At 53.7% G+C, this 18,954-nt stretch overlaps 1 protein-coding gene across 2 annotated transcripts in view; it reads left to right on the top strand.

The window, feature by feature from the left end:
- Nucleotides 1-18,954, top strand: part of MYO1D (myosin ID) — a 70,330-nt gene that overhangs the window by 47,439 nt on the left and 3,937 nt on the right. For both annotated transcript variants that reach the window (XM_042895002.1, XM_042895003.1), the window contains exons 20-21: nt 551-664; nt 4,242-4,396. In XM_042895002.1, coding sequence (XP_042750936.1) covers nt 551-664; nt 4,242-4,396 — 269 coding nt within the window. The remainder of the gene's footprint in view (nt 1-550; nt 665-4,241; nt 4,397-18,954) is intronic.

Below are 18,954 nucleotides of genomic sequence, written 5' to 3'. Positions count from 1 at the left end.
CACCAGGGTATCAAACACTGCTCTCAGGAGAATATCGTTTTGTTATTAATTTATTAACTGTTCCCATAAGGGTGGAACCAGCAGTTGACTGGTATTGCTAGATTTTCCCCACATCAGGTGTTGTGAAGGTACAGGGTTTGTATCTTGTAGCCTTATGAATTAACTTCTTAACAAACAGTTTCATATCTTTGCAGTAATTTTCCAGAGGTGCTGCTGTGGCATTTGGCAGCACTTCTGGTGATTTCATTGGTTGGGTACTGGAGGGATGCTGTTGCTGTTGACGGGTAGCAAAAATAAACACAAATTCAGAGCAGCAGAATACCTGGAACGAAGAGAAAGAACGCAGTTCCCATTGTAATTAATCCTTTGCTGGATGTAGGTCTTGCTTGTCCCAGCTGCTCTCACAGTGCCCGTTTCCCTGGGTATGAAATGGCTTTAACCTCCCCTCTTCACTCCTCCAGGTCAACCTGTTCAAGACCTGTGTGAATGTTCTGTGTTTGCTGCTGCCAGGTTTTTATTGAGCACGTGGCTGAAAGCTGCTTCTTTACAGGTCAACCGCTTCAGTAAGGTGGAGGACAGAGCAATCTTCATCACCGACAGGCACCTTTATAAGATGGACCCCACGAAGCAGTACAAAGTGATGAAGACCATCCCCCTCTACAACGTGAGTTACAGACAATCTCACAGTCACTGGCAGAGCTCCTGCAGCTCCATGTTCCTCTCCATAGAATGGAGAAGGAGGTTGGAAAAAGACACATTCTTCTCTTCCTTCTGCTCTTTTGTTATTTGTGCTTGGCCCCATCGGGGTCTGGCATTTCACAGCAGCTTGAGACACGATTTCTCTGTCTTTGGGGCTTCGTTTGATCCCGAATGTTGTTGGAATTGATTTATATATATTTGTTCACGTTTAATGTAAGCAGCATTTAGCTGCCAGTCACAGAGCAGCAGATTATCACTGGGAGGAAGGGGGGAAGGGAGAAAAGCTCCTCTTAGAGCGTGGATTCAACCTGTTTGTTTCCGTCAGCCTGAGGTAATGCTGCTGTGATTATCTCCACCCTACAGAACCTGGCTGCACTGCTTGCAGATGTCCTACACAAATTGGTTGTGATGTTTGCATTTGAAGGAACGATAAACCCAACGGTCCCCCATGGCTAAAAAATGGGCTTAGAGGAGCAGTGAAACCTAATCTGCGAATGTGGAGCGAGTGATGAGCTGAGATGGCATCCAAACGTTGGGTAGATTGGTCCCTTGCCAGCGTCCTTGCTGGTTACCCACCTGACCCAGCACAGTGTGGGTAGCTGCTGCTGCCTTGCCCTCCGTCCTTGCAGGTGTTGCAGCAAAGCAGTCCCACGACGACTCTTGTTTCGCACAGACATTGCTGCCACTGTGCAGCAACTGCAGGTCATTCCTGAGCTGACGCGGTGCTGTGCTGACATTCTCTCTTAATTGTGCCAAACCAAGTTGTCAGCAGGCTGCATTTAGCAATCTCAATGACTCTTGCTTGTGCTAACAAACTTGTTAAACGCACAGCAGACGCTTAAAAGGTGGAGGGATGTCTTCAAAGGATCAAGGTGAGCTCAGACCAGCTGGGATTTTATGCATCACAGACTTACATTTCCATAGATAGGAATCAGCTTTATTCACAGCTCTGCAATGATTCCCTTTGGGCTGAACAATGGACGCGAGCCGAGCCACTGCCGCCGAGTGCTTTGTAGGGGAAGTGGCTCCTAAGAACCCACGCAGGGGTCAGGGCCGGATTCCAGCACGGTAAATGCTGGAGCCGCGCATCTCTGCTCTGCTGGCGTGGAAACAGGAGAAGATCTGTGCACGCTGGGGTGGCACCGTGGTGCGGGCGCTGACTGCAGCCACCACAGCTGCCCCTATGGGAAGAACAAGTGTTTGAACCAGTGCGAGAGCAAGCGGGTAATGATCAGAGCAGCGCTCACGGACGGGGCGTGCAGGCAGGGCCGACCGCAAGGGCCGTGGCCGGGGGGAGGTGGGCGCCTTCGGCGGGGCGCAGCGAGGGGAGCGCGGTGAGAGCCGGGCTGTGCTGCCAGCGGGTCCGAAGCGCCCTGCGAACGCGGCGCTGCTCGGGCCGCTGTTTCCATGGAAATCTCAGCGGAGACATCAGCTGATGTCTGCTGCTCCCATCGCTTGGTGTCAGCGCTGCGTCCCCCACCTCCTTCGGCTGTGGTTTCAGTGCGGCCCTTCGTGTGATTCCCGCTTGCTTTTCACGTTCTGCGTTCTCTTCGTTTGTGCATGAAGGGAATTGAAGGTGACTGAGAAGCAGGGAGGATCTCAGGGCTGCGGCGCTGCGTGTCGAAAGCGGAGCCCCGCAGCTGCTGGGGATGCTTCAGCTCTCCAGGCGGAGCTAATATTAGCGCTTGTAAATGCCCAGTTAAGCACGTTCTCTAAAACGATCTCTTTTGTATTATTTTCACTTGTTCAGTCTTTTGAGGGGGAGGGACGGGGTGAAACAGGGCAGTTATGGGCTCTTGGACTTGTGACAAAGCCCTGTTGAATAATTAATGCTTCGGTCGGCTTTTCAGATTCAGACTTCAGTTGTTCGTGGCTCCTCTCTGCGCACAGTGCGGCCGCGGTGGCACGAGTCCCCCCGTGCTCCCGAAATGTCATTAAAGCACGCCCATTAATTGTAAGGGACACCGTAAAGCCCAGCAGCTGTCGATGCCTGTGCAGAGGCGTGGAATTATTTCGCAGCCCCAAAATAGTGTCAGTGGGAAAGAATAAACCCCACCTGTGTTGGGTATGCGCAGCTGGGAGCAGGAGGTCTGCAGGTCGGATGGTGCTCAGCTGCTTTCCAGTGCAGGCAGTGGGGCTTCACAGAGGCCTTTTCTCCTTTAGAAAGGGAATGGTGACGTTTTGAGTTCCAAAATGGTGCGTCAGTGCCTCCTGCTCATAGCAGTGGTTTCCTCTGCCCGCATCGCACAGCTTGAAGGAGTTGTGTCCTCCCTGGGTGCACACAGAGATCTGCTCTGCCATCTTCGTGTGCATCAGCTCCTCCTCCTTCCTGTGGGAACCGAATGCTGTTTCTGCATTAGAACAAGATGAGAATTTTCGTAGTTTCATGGCCTCTGCTACCCTTTGGGTCCTTTATTAGAGCTGATAGTTCTTTTCAGGGGTCTTTCTACTTCACTGGGGTTCTCTGGTAGTTTTCATTACTCATTCTTTAGATAATCCTTCCCCAACAGCACATGCTCCCTATGTAAGTAATACATGCACACCTCCGGAGGTTAAGCAGATGGAGGAAGCTGTGAGCACAAAGGCTGCAGCTCCTGTCTGTCCAGCCATCTGAAAAACTTCTGGGCCTTCAGCTAAAGGCAAGCGAGATGTAACAAATGCCTGCACAAATCAGAAACCCCTCGATGTTCGAAAATGGCTGAGTTTTGGTGCTGGACAGACAGGACCTGAGCAACAGGGAATTAAAAGGGGAGAAGCGAAATAATTAACAACATACATATGTAAGGTAGCAACAAGTTACGTATAGCCAGCATGAAAATAGTGTTACACTTTGTGCAGGGCTATCCTGCTGTAATTAAAAGGACAAGTGGTGATATGCCTTAGGGAGGGCCTGAGGAAGGTTTTGAGGAAGGTCTGGCAGCCCCCCCACCTTTGTTTAACAAAGAATTGGAAGAAAATCACCACATCAATACGACAAGAAGGACATTGAGACGCCTTGGGAACAGCAGGATGGCTGCTGGCTGGCACCAGATAGCACAGCAATTAGCGCATGTAAACCTTGATGAGATTGTGAACCTGGGTACCTGCAATGGGGAAACGGGGAGGGTGGGAGGCAGGGGGAAAGCAAGGTACAGAAGCTGTCACTGCGGCCTTAGGGTGCTGTTTGTGGGATGCCCATCCTGAGAAGATCTGCTTTTATCAGAGATGCCATCCTGACAAATTATTTGGATATTTCCAACACTTCTTCCTCCCTCCGTTCTCCCTCCTCTCCCTTTTTCTTGCCCCACTTTGGTAATGCACTTGCCTCTTGGCTTTTGTTTCTGTATGTTTTCTTTCCCTACAAAACAAAACAACCAGCAGCCAATTTTTTACCTTTTTATCTTCAGCTGGGAGGAGCACGGAGAGCTGGAGAGCAGGAGAGCCATTCCCTTTGGCCCTGCTCTCGGTGTAGAGGCAGAAACGAAGAGGCAGAGAGAGGAAGGAGGCAGAGTGGCAGCAGTGAATGACCTCCATGAGTTTGATGTTGTTCTCACTCTTTGCAGTTGGTCGGGTTGAGCGTCTCCAATGGGAAGGACCAGCTGGTGGTTTTCCACACGAAGGACAACAAGGATCTCATCGTCTGCCTGTTCAGCAAAGAGCCGTCCAACGACAGCAGGGTTGGGGAGCTGGTGGGCGTCCTGGCCAGCCACTTCAAGAGGTCGGTGCTGCACACTCACTATAGCCAGATCCAAACTCACCACGAATTCCTGGTGGTGTCACCCCTGATTCTTTATCCGTGTTCCTTCACTACTGCTGGGATACCAGAGCTTTCATTCCTTGTGTTTTTGAGGCTACGCTTTGTTTGCCCCTTCTGTCTCTATATGTGTCCATTAGAGCACGGATATCTGGGGACAGATACCACTGAACGTGCATTTTAAGTGTGTTGACTCAAACAGCACTTTAAGGTCAAGCTCTTAACGCCTAGAACTAAAACGCAGCTCTTCCTTCCTCAGATTGTTTCCCCTGCCCCCAGTGTCAGTAGATGATTTAGTGCTTGAGCTGTAAGACGGCACCTGGTTCCCTGCAGATCACCTTGCAAAATGTGCTTTAGTGGTGGGCAGAGCCCTGCAGTGGTTGCTGTGCGTGGAGCTCCGGGAGGCCGAGCTGAACAAGTGAGAAGCACCGTTGTTTCTTGCAGTGAGTTTGGAACTGCCCAAAAGCTGCACAGCACTCACTGCACTGCAGTGCAGAATTAACCCTCTAGACACAGCGTGGTGTGAGCAGTGGACAGGCCCACAGGGTTGAGCTCTTGCTCCTGCAGAGCAGATTTGTGTGAGATTGCATCACCTGCAGCACTGGTTCTTGTGTTTCTCAATATCTGTTCCAATTATCACCTGCTAAGAGGAGTCTTTGTGGGTAAATGTTCATATAGAGCTGTGGTGGAAGGGTGGTGAGAGTGAATTTAGGTTGTTAGCTTCCTTAAAGCCACTTTTTCTCTGATGTCTGATAGAGGTTTTGGGTTTAACAGCAATGTGCAGGAGCAGCTCCCATTTAATTTCCCAAACACCCAAATATCACGCTGTCCCTCATCGAAGCAATATCTGCAAATCAAAAGAAAAGTGACAAAGTTCATGTGCTCACAAAATCCCACTGGTGAATGGGATTCGCTGACCTGCTGCTCGAGAGCCACTTTGGGAATTCCTCAAGAAATAGGATTTGCAGTCACTGTGTGGCGCTGTCAGGTTCCTCTGCATCCAGCAGGGAGTCTTTGGGCAGCCCAATGGCTGTGGGGACCTCCAAGGGGACTCGGAGCTGCCCTACACTGTGCTATGGGGCGGCTTCCTGGGGGACAGCGGCTCTTCTTTAGGATCCTCTCTGAGTGTGGTTGCAGCCATCCTTGATAGCACTGTGCGAGGTGTTAGCAGTGTTAAAAGAGCAGTCAAAGCAATCCCTGCAGAATTCCAGCAGCAAATCACTCGCCTAAGGATAATTTTATATTTCCTGTTGCACGCTGAGACCCATCAGCCTATTTTAATCATTAGTGCACTCTGGATTAATTGTCTTTAGCGCTGGCTGCTTAAACGGGCTTCCCTAGAGCACTGCAAAGCTATTGACATCAGCAGTTCATGAAAGGGGCGACAGGTCAGGGCTGCGGTCCCCTGGTGGTTGGGCATCCTGAGCATGGTGACCTTGAGGAAGGTGACAGCTTTCCTCATCAGCTGCATTCAGAGCTGTTTCTGCTCCATGGGGGCATTCTGGGATGTCTGAAAGGTTGAGCAGCGAGGTTGGGATCTTTGTAGGTTTGGTGGGGAGCAGCTGAGGGCTGTTTGTGGGTTGGGTGCTTTGGTGATTTTGGTTTGTTGGGTCGATGGAAGGCAGCGCCCTGTGAACAGCCATCTGCTGTCAGTTGTGTTGGGGTAGAGATGGGCTTTTGTACATTTCTTGATGCTATCCATTGAAAACAACAAAAGCCAGACAAAAACCAAAGAGATTCAACGTGTTGTAAGAGAAGAGGGACCCAAAGAAGAGCCCAGGCTGGGATTTGGAAGCGCACAGATGGTGGTGTGCACTTAGGCCATGGTTCTCTGCACAAAAGGAGTGTGACAGCTGTGCTGCCACATCAGTCCGTCCCTGGAGCTGGGGGCACACGGTGCTGCTCGTCCTGTGCTGGCAGTGGGTGGAGGAGCACTCTGTAGCTGGGATTTCCATCCAAACTGGGCTTTCTGCAGGCTAGATGTGATCAAAAGGAGCTGAGGGCTGCTTCAGCAAAGCAAACTGCTTCTGAATCGCTGCTGCACACGATTTATCCTTTGTCAGCAGTGCCAGCCAACCCATGTTCAGCTCCCATTCAGCCGTGCCAGTGGCTGACACCATTGTTGGGGCGGCTGCAGGCTGACAAAGGAGCAGACTTTATTCACAGCAGATTCTCCCGTAGCGTTTTTTTTTCCAGCGGGGCATAAATAGCTTTGTTTTTGTACAAGATTTCTATTCATAACCGTGCTCTGGGAGCCCGCAGTTGCTGTCGGGTTGAAGCACCAGGTACTCATCTGTGTGCTGGAAAAGGCGGCTTAATTCCTCCCGCATCATCCTTGTGCTTAAATCCGAAGAAATGCGGCCGCCGTTTGCCTTGAGCTCAGTTGCAGTCGTTCTCATCATCTCTGCTGATTCCTGTGCAGGTTTGCTGACCACGCTGCAGTCACTTGGGTTGAGGAATGACAGTTTTTCTTTGGGAAATACATTGCTTAGGGAGCAGATCTGCTGTCTTTATGCCCCATGTCATCACACAGGAGTCCGAGCACTGTGATGAGGAGCACTCCTGATGCTCTCTTTTAATTTTTTATTATTTGGGAGGGGTTTCTTCAGCTGTTGGTGCCCCTGAACTTTCCGGGAGCTCTTCCTGCCTGGAAGGGACTCGTAAGGAGTTTGGAGGAGGATTGTTTCTTTCTTAAAGCTCGTTCTCCCAGTGCTGCAGCACTGCTCATTCACATCTCCAGAATGGAGTCGGAACCCCCGACCGAGGAACCCCATCTCACATTGCAGGGTGGTTTTTTATGACACTTGTCAGCACATCCCCGGCACAGCGAGGATGACTTTGTCTCCTGCAGTCCTGGGTTTGGGCTGAGGCTGAGCTGAGCTCTGGACAGAGCAGGGCTCTGCACAAGAGGCAAAGTTCAATCTTGAACTCATCAATCCTCTGTTTGAGTCCTTGACCTCTAAATCAGGAAGTAAATGATTGTGTCTGAGCACACAATGGTAGCAGTTTGTTGTGTTTTATGATATTCTTGTGAGGACGAAGAATTTTGCTCCTGGGATGGAGGTCTTTATGGAGAGGAGTCGCTGCAGGTCGAGGTGCGTTGCAGGAGGTTGGCTTTCCCCACAGTTGGTTGCTTGGCGTTCTCTGAACTGATGTTATATATTGGGGATATTGAGGAGGTGTTCCTTAGGGCACTTCAAAAACAAAAGCTCACAGAATGGTTGGATGAAGGGACCTCAGTGATCACCCAGCTCCAGCCCTCCTGCTCCAGAAATGGAGGATTTCTGCACTGACTGTAATTCCTGTGAGGTGGTGCCCATTTGATATGCTGCTCTCTGTGGTGGTGCTTTGCCCTGCTGGCCTTCTGCAGAGCGCTCCCTGAGGTGCCCGTCTCCACGCAGGGCTCAGGCAGATGCATCCATTCTGTTCCTGTCTGTCCGTGGTGCCGTGGTGAGACTGGAAGGATTCCCCATCTCCTGGGTGGCTGAAGATAAATCCTGCCTGTTCCTGGACTGTCAGTGGTGGGAGGGTGGAACTGGAAGGGCTGTTTGTGGTCTGGGGGGTAGTTAGCATTTAGGAGCTGTGTTATTTGGCTTGCAGCATCCTAGAGCTGAGCGTCCAACCCCACCCTGCTCCTGTCCAGCTGTTCCAGGTGCCGTCACGCTTCCAAATGTGAACGTTTCACTGTTTCAGAGCACGTTTTCTCTCCTATTATCACGCTGTCCGAGGACCCGTCTGCCCCCAGCAGCTGCCCTGGGTGTGCTGGGATCTGCAGAACCTCAGCCACCGAGACCTGCTGTGTTTGGGTTTGTTTAGGGAGGGGCTGGAGCTCGTGCTGTCTGCCATGGAGAGGGGATGCTGTGTTGGGCTACAGGAGGGATGGGATCTGCTGCGTTCCACAGGTTGGAAACAATGGAAGAAATGTGCATTTTTCTCTTGAAATCTTCGAATATTTGATAATTTCATCACAAACATCAGTTTGTTCTTTTTCCCCCCATATTCTTGCATAAAGTATCATAAAAGCACACATTAACACATTTTTCCTTCTAGTTTTCCACTTGATATCATTGGCAGAGCCCAAATCTTCTCTTCTAAGCCTTCCTTCCTTCTGTGTCTCTCACCCATGCGGTCTCATCTTACAGCCTTGCTGTTCAAACTGATCTCACATAGGAGCTGTGTTTCTGGGGCTGCTCTTCCAATGGTGATCTGTGACTTTGTGCATAACGACGCTTTTATGGGCAGGGGGTCGGGTTGGGTTGGGTTCTCTGGGAATTTGGGAGCATAGAATTGATAAAATGTGGACGTGGTGAAGACCACAGCGTGATACCTGGCATGTCTGAAATCCAGAGGGTTGCAGATTATCCCATGGTGGAAGGGATCATGGAGTCCAACCCCAATGAACAAAGAGCTGAATTTTGGAACGGACTTAAATTGGCTGAGAGCAGCGGGCCTGGGCAGCTTGTCTGCAGCCACTCAAAGGAGGCAGTACTGACATGGCACTGGAGCGACCTGGCTGTGCCAAAACCCAACCAAAGCCAAAAGGGAAACTCAGCCTTTTAATTCATGACCAACTGTGGCTTTTATTGCGTATTTTGTCCCAAAAAAGAAAGCGCAGCCTGCAGAATCAAATTCGCAGCACAAAATCAAAGCATACCTTCCTCATATATTGAGCCTGCTGCAAGGCTCTCCTCACAACTTCTGCTTTCCAGTTGTGCTCCTGCACCCTGACATCTGATGGGTGTTTTGTCCACAGCTCTGCTCTGGTGGGCCAGGTTGCTGTTGGGTTTTGTGTCAGTTTTGTGCAAACCAGAAAGGTGTGCAGAAGTGTTGGGATTGAATTCTGTGGTGTTTTATTGAGTTGCAGCCGTTGCAGTCCTGCAGATCCCCTGTTTGGTGTGGATTTGCTGTTGCTTAAGTGTTGCTTTTTCCCTCCCCTTTTCCGAAGGAAAGGTGTGAGGATGATCCAAAGTAAATTTCCTTGTAAGAATGAGCCTCTCTGATCCATCTGCAGCTCAGTGCCACGCATCATCATTTACGGTGCAAATGGTGCTGTGTGGTGCTAAATTGAGTGGGAAGGCTGAAGGGAGCCAAGAAAGGAGAGAGGAGGTGTAAAATCCCAGTTCTGCATTTGGTGCTCAGAGCAGAGGTGGGGATGGCTGCCGTTGGAACTGGGGATCTGAGATCTTTTCCAGCACAGTGATGGGTGGCGGGGGGGGTTGATGACCTCGCAGTCCTGCTGTGCTCTGTGGGTGGATGTGGTGGGATGCTGGGTTGCACTTCATGGTCATCGCAGTCTTTCTGCCCCTGCCTTTGCAGGACCCCCATTGATCTTCCTCCGCTCTGTTTTCCTCTTTGTTTCGCCCTTCCTGCAGAGCTGCATGCTGCTGTGCTGGCAGCACTGCTGACAAATGTCCGTGGCCGTTTCTGTGCTGCTTGCTTTGCGTTTCCCCCGAGGTGTTGGGTTGTGCTCAGTCAAAACTCCCACATTTCACGGCCCGGTGCTCTGCTTCCGCTTGGAGTCACCTCCTCCCTGCTGGGTTCCCTTTGGCCAGCATCTCCCCAGTGCTGCCCAGCTCTGCACGGAGCTGAGATGCAGCTCTGCCTCTGCTGCCGTCGGCTCCTCGCTCGGCTGGACCTGCAGAGCCCCAGTGCCTCCCAAAGGGTATTTCGCTGCTGAAATGCTTCACTGAGCTTCCAGCATCGTGGCTGGTTCCCCTCCATCTCAGACTTACGGTTGCATTTGGGGATCTCAGAGATCTTTTAATGCTCTCTGGTTCAGTGAGTGGGAACGGTGATGGGCTGGGGGTCGGAGGTTGGTGGTCTTGGAGTTCTCCTCCCTGAGGACCTTGAGGAAGCCTGCGCCTGGGCTTTAGGAACAACCAGCTTGTTCCTGAGCGGCAGAGCTGAGTAGGATGTAAACTCTAATCCAGAATGGCATTACGAGTCTGAGAATGAAACCAAGCTCTTTTCTCCCTGCAGCCACAGGAATATCACGCTCTGCAGCATGCTGCTGGCTCTCCCCGTGCTGCCCCTCAGCTGCCCCGTATGGCACTGCTCAGCTCCACTCTGAGCTGTGCTGCCCTGCTGGCCTTTGGGCCCCGCTGCAGTTTGGGCCCCATCCACACGGTGAAGCTCTTCTTCTGGGCTTGGCACAGCCCTCCATTCGCATTTCCTTCCCGACTCTCCCTCCATTTTGGGGTTTGTTCCTCCACGCACACTGCTCAGAAAGGCTGGGGGAATGCTTGGAGGCTGAGAAACCAAGGATGGGAGCAGGCACCAGAAAGGGGAGGGGGTAATGCTGCAGCCCCCTTACATCCCACAGCCCCCACGTTCCCCACAGCCCCGGCTTTCCAATCACGTGTCCCCTACACGCCGTGCCCACCTGGCACCGTTTGCTGTCATTTTGTCAGATCAGGGCTCCTGCAGCTGTCAGCAACCAAAACCAGCACCAAAAAGACTCTCCTTGATCATCTTTAGTGCTGACCTACTTAAAAGCCCCTTCCCTGCTCTGAGCGTGTGCTGGAGTGCTGGCTTCAGCCTGTGAGGAGCTGAGAGCAGAATGATAATGAATGTGAATGATGGGCCCTCGTTCGTTCGGTCGCAGCTGATGAAAAATGTTTTTGAGATTTCTTCCTTTCTTCTTTTCTCTCTGCTGCGTTCAGAGGGCTGTGCCTGCCCTGCGCTGTCCCTCCAGGAGGTGACAGTAATAGTGGAGATGGGGGGAGAGGAGGTAATTGGCTCCGGCATACTGGTAAAACCACTCAGTCTATGGAAATGAGTTCAGTTTCTGGCTCCGGGGTGATGGCTTAAAATTAGCCTGTAAATAATGTTCTGTTCTCTTTTAAGGAGCGAGGAGGAGCTGTAGGCAGGGGGCAGAGCAGTGGGTGGGGGGCAGAGCCTCAGCTCGGTGCCGTCGCGCTGCCCTGGGCTGGTGGTCCTCAGCACTGCTCCCCTGGGGCAGGGAAAGGATGGGAGATGAACGGGGATGGAGGGGATGGTGGCAGGGATGGGGAATGAAGAGGAATGGTGCCATAGATGCCATCGCTGACTGTGCCCTGCCTGGACCAGTGGCTCATTGCACCTTACAGTGTGCACAGAGCGCGTTCCTTGTTAGGAAGCACTGATCAGCAGGTGTGTTTTATATCCTCTTTGCATTTCATGTCGCTTAATCTCCCTCGGCCCGTGGTATAAATGAACATCCCTGCTGCACAGAGCATTTTTACATACAAATGGCACAATCCATCCTGCGCCGCCATTCATCGGCTGTGACGTGCCCAAGGTGGAAGCCCTGGCTAACGAGTTTCACAGGGTAATTAAACGCACACAGGGCTGCTTTGCCCTCTGTGCTGAACCCACAGGAAGGGATGATGTGGGAGCTCTCCTCCCACTGTGCATCGTGGCTGGGTGCCTCCACAGGGCGGTGGGGATCCCTGCTGCTCCCCAGGCTGCCTGCTGGAGCTCTGCAGTCCCTGCTCACTGCAGGGAGCCAGGCTGGATGGCCTCTGCTGGTCCTTCCAGCTCTGCGATCCCAGCGCTGAGGATCAGCATCCGGATGCAGAGCAGTGCTCCGTCCTCGCTGTGGTTTCCCAAACGTCTCCCAGCCGCCCTATTTTTAGCCCTGTTTCCCAGGGAAACGTGCTGTCGTGTGGCTGCTGCATCCTCTGATGTGACAGCGAGGGGGAGAGGCGCAGAGATCTCTGCACAGCTTCCTGGCCGTCGCTCCTTGTGATTGAACAGACGCGCTCTGATCTGCCTTTTGCTTTGCAGAGCCCTGCTGTGAGACGGGCAGAGATGTTTGTTTGGGAGGCGATGCTCTCGGGGTGCCCTCAAGCTGTGCAGGTGGCACTGCAGCATCCCAATGGATGTGTTTTGGAGTCTGTAGTGTAGACAAGGGCAGAGGAGATGCCCTTTGGTGGCTGAACCCGGTGGCCCTGCTCTGCTGGGTGACATTTGTGATGTCCTCTGTGCCTTACTCACCACGTGCATCGTGAGGGAGCTGCATGCTCTGCTGGAGATGCTGTGCCCTGGAACATCTCCCGTTCCACCACACGCCGGCTGTGCTCACACACATCCTCCTGCTGGGCTCCCTGCTGCTCTCTGTGGTCCCTCAGGCTGTCCCACCCCCTCTGCTGTGGTATTCCATAGAAGAGGTGAGGCTCTCCCCTGGGCTGGGCAGATCTTTCTGCCCCATGCGGATGTTTGGGTGCTCCAGGGCATCTCAGAGGGCACGAGGTACCCCTGTATGGGTGGGTGGCCTGAATCCAGCCGTGAGCCCCAGGGTCAGGGATGGGGCTCTGAGCGCTGATGGAGCTGTGGGTGCCTCTGCTCACTGCGGCCAGTTGGACCCGGTGGCCTTTAAGGATCCCTTCCAACTCAAACCGTTCTGTGATGCTGTGATCCTCCAGCCCAGCCCCAACCCATCCCCACTGCTCCCATGAACCCAAACCCACACAGCCATCCTTCCACCCAGGAACAGGGAAAGATGGGTGAGTAGAGCACTGGACGTCTCCACTGCCATTAACTGAGGCTGCACTGGGGGCAGAGGGGCAGGGATGCCATTCCCCAAAGTGTTCATCACCCACTTGTGTTTGTTTGGAGACGTCTGTGTTTGCCCAGCTGCTGGGCTGGGCTCAGTTTGGCTCAGACTGGAATTAATTTGTTTTATAATCAGGACCGGCATGGAGACTTGTGGCTGTTAATAGTCCTCTCCTGCAGTTCCGCTGGTGCTGTGTTTTGCAACCAGCAGAAACCACGAGAGAGGAGACAAAGGGCTCAGAGAGCAGCAGGAGGAACAGCATGGAGGGGTGTGCTTGAAGGAGAAGCAAACAGCAAAGTGGGTGATGGCAGAGCACCAGGGCCGTGTTGTGTTGCCGATGGCTCACAATCTCCCTGGGCCTCTGGAGCCGGAGGGCTGGTGCTCAGATGCATCAGCTGCCATCACTGTCTGCACAGCTGCTACAGTTCCCTCCTGTTGGTGTTTGCTGTGTGTGTGCAATGGCAGCAGGGCCAGCGCTGCCTCGGTTCTGGGTTGGTCTCTTTTGCAAGGCTCGGTGCAGGAGATGCAGCCCGCCTGCCCCCAGCCCGCCCTGCCAGCCACTGTTTGCGCAGCGCTGCTGCCATTAAGCTGCCTCCCTGCGGCTTTGCTCACAGAGCTCAGCTCGGGGCAGAGCAGAAGCAAATGCTGAAGCACTGCTCTGCTCGTTGTGGTGTCCATGTGCAACCAGCGCCTTCCTTCCTGTGTCTGCAAATCCTTCGTCCTGAGGAGGAACTCGAGAGCATCCACGGATGTTGCGCAGTGCACTGGGTGCCGCCAGCAGAGCGCTGAGCACAACGCCGTGCTGGGCTTCCTGCAGTGTCTGCTGAGCTCACTGGCTCCTCTTGCACCATTTCCTTGCTCTGCCGCAGCCCGGCTTCTGTTCATTGCTCTTGGAGGGGAAGGAACGTTCCTGAGCTGCTGTGGGGCGGCCCCCCAAGCTGGGGGTGTGCAGAGCCGCAGCAGACAGAAGCCTGCAGAAAGGCCGTGTGCTCCAGGTGCTGTGTTGGTGTTGTTACTGCTGGAGCTGTGCTGTTTGCTGGCAGCGCTGCCGTGCAGCAGCAGGAGTCAGGCTGCACGAGGGCTGGGTCCTCAGCTGAAATCCCACCGCTACTGGCACACGGCTGCTGCTTCTGTGTCCTCTTCCTCCTCTCCATCCATCAGATCCACCCCTGTTCCTCTGCATCCATCACATCCACCCCTTCCTCTCCCCAGCTGTTGTGTCCGTCCCTTCCTCGTCTCCATCTGTTGCGTCCATCCCTTCCACCTCTCAGCTTTGCCTTTCCGTCCCCGAGGCATTTATTTGGGCTATCTCTAGCAGTTGGAAAATACAAGTTTGTATTTCTTCTTTCACTCTCAAACATCACTGCAGGGGAAACTGGAAAGGAAAAAGTTACGTATGCAGCAGCTTTGTGACTTCTACCAAAGCCTTTTGTTTTTAGCTGTAAACTTTCAGGGGAAAATATTGCTCTCCCTTTGCACCTACAGAACATCCACTGCCTCCCTGGGCTTCTGTGTCACCTTCCTTCCAGGGAAGGACCTGCAGCCCCAGCCCTGCCGTGGTGACACATCAGCCTGTCTCATTATTGCCCTGCCTTACCCCAGTGCTGTAATATGGGCTTTGTTTCACCGTCCCAGCCCAAGCTCTGTCATCCTCCTTGTTTTGCTTCCAGCAGATTCAGAATTGCTTTCTCAAAGCGCTCACCTGGCTGGAGCAGCCCTCATATGCATCAGATCCTGAGGCACACACACACCAGTTCCCATTGCAGGGTGTTAAAGCAGGGGCTGGGGATGGTGTTAAAACAAAGAGAGAGGAGGAAGGGGGTCCTCAGTGAGTTTGGGGGTGTCCTGTCTGTGGAAGCGCCCGAGCTACAGGTGGGGACAGCTGGGGGGGGGGGGGGGGGGCTTTGGGGTCCACTGGAGTCCCATCCAGCCCAGCTGTGTTGTGATGCCATGGTTCTGTGATCCTTAATGTCCCTTCCAGCCCAGCCATGCCATCATTCCATGGTTCTGCAGTCTTTTCTCACACAGTTACACCGTGCTGTGGCTGCAGTGTGTTTGCAGTGCAGTGCTGTTGCAGCTCCTCTTGGAGCTGACAGGAGCTGGGTTAATGAGCAGAACGTCAGCCATCAAACTGCTGCATTTCACGCCCGTCTGTCTTTGATGCAGGCAGCGAAATGCAGCAGTGACAAACATAGACAAAAAGCAGCGACCTTACAAGCTAAATTGAGTCCTTTGCTTTCCTGTAATGTGGTCTTGAAACTGTGAGAGTGGAGGAGGGAGGGGAGACAGAATTCATGGGAAACCTTTTGTCTGTGGAAACAGAATGGATGTGGAGAGAAATGCTCCCTCCTTCCTTCCAGGGCGTTTAAATATTCATTTTGGGAGCACGCCCAGCCAGCAGAGCTGCCACATTGGCTCCCCGCGGCTGCAGGCTGTGCCCACGTCCCACGTTGGGTTTTGCTGCACGTCTCGAGCAGGACTGAGAGCTCAGGTGCTGAAAACAGGAGTTGCATTGCGTCAGCTGAATTGCAGCCCCGGGTTCAGTCCTTCCTGTGAGCACTGCTGAGGAGCTGCAGCCCAGGAGCAGCGCAGTGCCGTGGGGCTGCGCACGCAGGGATGGCATGCAGCGAGGCGGTTTCCTGCGGTGGAGGTGGGAGCGCTGTGCTCACGTCCCCCGTCTTACAGCCCTGACTATTTTAGCTCATGCAAATCTTTTGTTTCCTCCTCACGTGGCTGCAGGGACACAACACAGCCCACTGCTGGAGACGGGCCTGCCACCGGCCTTTGGGTCGGGTCAGAACGGTGCTGTGGCGTGCTTGAGGGCAGTTAATACTTGTGGCTAACGAGGGTCGGCGCCTGCACTGCCGTAACGTTCCCTGCGTGCCCCTTTGACAGCGGGCTCTGCTCTGGGAGCCCCACGGACCTTCCCAGGGCACAGCGCAGGGCAGCAGGGTGGCAGCAGCAGAGTGCCTCAGGCAGGGGGATGGTGCTGGCTGTGGGGCCATGGTGGCCGTGTGATGGAGGGATGCGGCGCCCGCTGCGGGGGGGAGGTTGCCATGGATACAGCGGGAGCATCCCTGGTGCAGCGCGGTGCTGCATCCTAAAAATAATCGTGCTGGAATGGGAACGGCTGCGTTCCCAGCCCCCGCTGGGGGTGGTGGGGAGCTGCGGGGAGCTGTGGGGCTGCAGCCCCTCCTGTGGCACAGCCGTCACGTTTCCTGCAGCTTCTTTGTGGGGGGAGGAGGGCTGCGCAGCGCTGCCTGCTGCAGGGTCAGAGCATCACCTCCTATTTGCAGCACGGAGCTGAAGAGAAGCCCCCAGCACAGCGATCTCTGTGTGCTCCGCAATCCCCCCTCACCGTGTGCAGCTGCGGGAGCTGCTGGAGGCTCTGAGAGCAGCAGTGGGGGCATCGCACCGAGTCACAGCGAAGGGCCCTTTTCCCAGAAGCACCCTGAATTAATTCTGGCCGTTTCTTTCGTGGTGAGGGATGGAGAAGCAGTTGCTTTGCCTCCCCAGCACGGCGCTGCAGCACAGGCACTCATCTCCATGGGGTTGAAGTGCCGCTCCCAGCTCTGCCATCTCCCTCCTGGAATATTTGCTGTCCCCTGTCCTGTCCCCACAGACCCGGTTGTTCTGCACAGGTTCCATTCTCACGGTGCCTCTGACGTGGGGCAGTGCTTAACAACACGCAGCTCCTGCGGTCCTTCTGTGGCGCTGACCATGAGTGCATTGCGATTTACAAGTCAAACGAAAGCGCAGCTCTGCTGGTCTGGTTTGACGAGATTGAGAGACACCTTTCATTACCTCTCTCCAAAGCACATCCAATGGGGCAGACGGAGCCCGGCAGGTTTATTGTTAGCGGCAGGTCGGCTCTGCGCCGTCCATCACCGCGTGTCTCACATTTTTGGGATGGAGCTGCGGTGCTCCTGGCAAACCAACCTGTAATTAACGCAGCGATTTGGGCTGAGCTGGGGTGAGTGCTTTGAAGTCTGCGTCGCTGACTGCTTTCACTGCAGAATTCAGTTCCAGGCCTAAGACTGAAAGGAATTCCACTCGAAATTCGAGGTGTGTTTTGAGCAGAATGACGAACGCAGAGTGGGGGCTTGCGCTGTTATCTGGCATCTCTTTGGCACTGGCACTGGTGAGGATGAGTGCAGGTGATGCCCGTTGGTTGATGGCCTGCTGGTCAACCCAGAGCGCTTCCCTTCCCTGCACGCTGCAGGCAGGAGCTGGGAGGGATGGTGCTCAGAGCTCATTTCCCACAGGAAGGGGCTGAGGTGTTTCGTGCTGGGTTTACTCTCTGCTGGACAGATGCTGGTGGAGCGGCTTTGGCTCCCAGCACTGAATTCCATTTGTAGATGTGACCCGAAATGGGGCACTGCTCGTCGTTCTGTGAGCACCTTGGCAGCTGCTGCTGGTTCTACTGAAGCTGTTGCTTGGGTAGTTGGAATGGAAAATATTGACTAGGCATAGGTTTAATTTAGGTTTTAATGATCATTTTTGGGTAAGTCATCTTTAGATCCCTCCCGTGGAGCAGCCAACACTGGAGAGGTTGGGAAGGAGGGAGCCCAAAATACACTGCATCCTCTCCTCCCTTCTGCCTGCATCCCATGCAGCCAGGCAGCAGGCAGACCATCCTCCTGGCTTTCTTCTCCTTTGGATCACGCAATTGAAGAGATAATGAAGGCTGAAGGAGGGATCATGGAGCAATCAGCCCTGGGATAGATTTTCTCAAGTGGGGATTTGCCACCCCATCTTCATCCCCATCCCTATTTCATCATCCCGATCTTCAACCTGTCCCATCCTCATCCTCATCCCCAACCCAGTGCCTCCCATCCCATCCGACCCCATCCCCAACTCAACCTGTCCCATCTGGTGGAATCCCCACCCATCCCATCCCACTGTTGACCACCGCAGGGTTTGGGGCTTCAGATCCATCTCTGGTCACTGCAGGGTTTTTCCCCCATGCTCCAACCTTTGCATACAGAAGTTGGCTTAGGAAGCTGGGCTGATGCTCTTTAATGTCCTCATCAGTGACACGGCTGCGTTATGGGTGTCCATTTGTGCTCTGAACCAATGAAGCTTTCGGGAACCACCGAGGGGCAGAAGGCAGCACAAATGGGAAGGGAGGACCAGGCACCAGGAGCAGAGCTATTTTGCAAAACATTTTCTGTCTTATTCATGGAGAACCCACCAGCCACCGCAGCTCGCCTCTGTGTTGCCAACCCAGCATCCTGAGGTTGGGCTGCAGGGCGCTCTGTGTTTGTGAAGGCAGCAGAAGCTCATGCAGTGTCTGCGCGCACGTCCTGCTGGGATGGGACTCGTTTCCATCGTGGTCGTTGTGCCGTGGGGCTCTTTGGCTCAGCCCACACCTCTGACACTGAGATGATTTCACAGCAGTGGCTCCTTATCTCCTTACTGCAGCGGCCCTTCAGAACACATGGAGGGAACCTCTTGACGCGCTGCGATAGCCCCGGAACAAAGAGTTCAGCCATTAGCAGCGGAAGCATCGGCTTTGCAGTTCATTTCTCCCCGTTTGCTGCTCAGTTTTTCGATTTATCGCAGAGAGAAATGTGGCAGATTTAACTCTGCTAAGCCCAGAGGAGGAGGGAGCTGGCAGCAGGAGGGGGGAGATATTCTGCTCGAATGAATGGACGCCGAGCGCTGGAGCTGCTTGCTATTCATGGCTTCAGCTGCTGTGTATGGAGACAGTTCTCAGTGCCATGGGAAATCTGCTGATGGCTCCTCTGGAGTGCAGAGCAATGAGTTAGGTGGAGGCAGAGCAGAAGTAGGTCAGCTACTTCAATAAGGTGGTGGTGCTGCAGTGCCTGTGTGAACTGCACTCGTGTGGGGTGAATGAAGCAACGAGAGCAAAGCACAGCAAAGCGCTGGTCTGCGTTGGGGACGGCAGCCGCAGAGCCTTTCACTGAGCTCTGATTCCCAGATCTCTCTCCTCTCCTCTCCTCTCCTCTCCTCTCCTCTCCTC

This window comes from Lagopus leucura, unplaced genomic scaffold (genome assembly GCF_019238085.1).
Source record: "Lagopus leucura isolate 7727_CA_CO unplaced genomic scaffold, USGS_WTPT01 35276-0_obj-0_obj, whole genome shotgun sequence".
In the NCBI taxonomy this organism is placed as follows: Eukaryota; Metazoa; Chordata; class Aves; order Galliformes; family Phasianidae; genus Lagopus; species Lagopus leucura.
The sequence above is the reverse complement of the archived record's forward strand: the minus strand, read 5'-3'. Positions and strand labels throughout refer to the sequence as shown.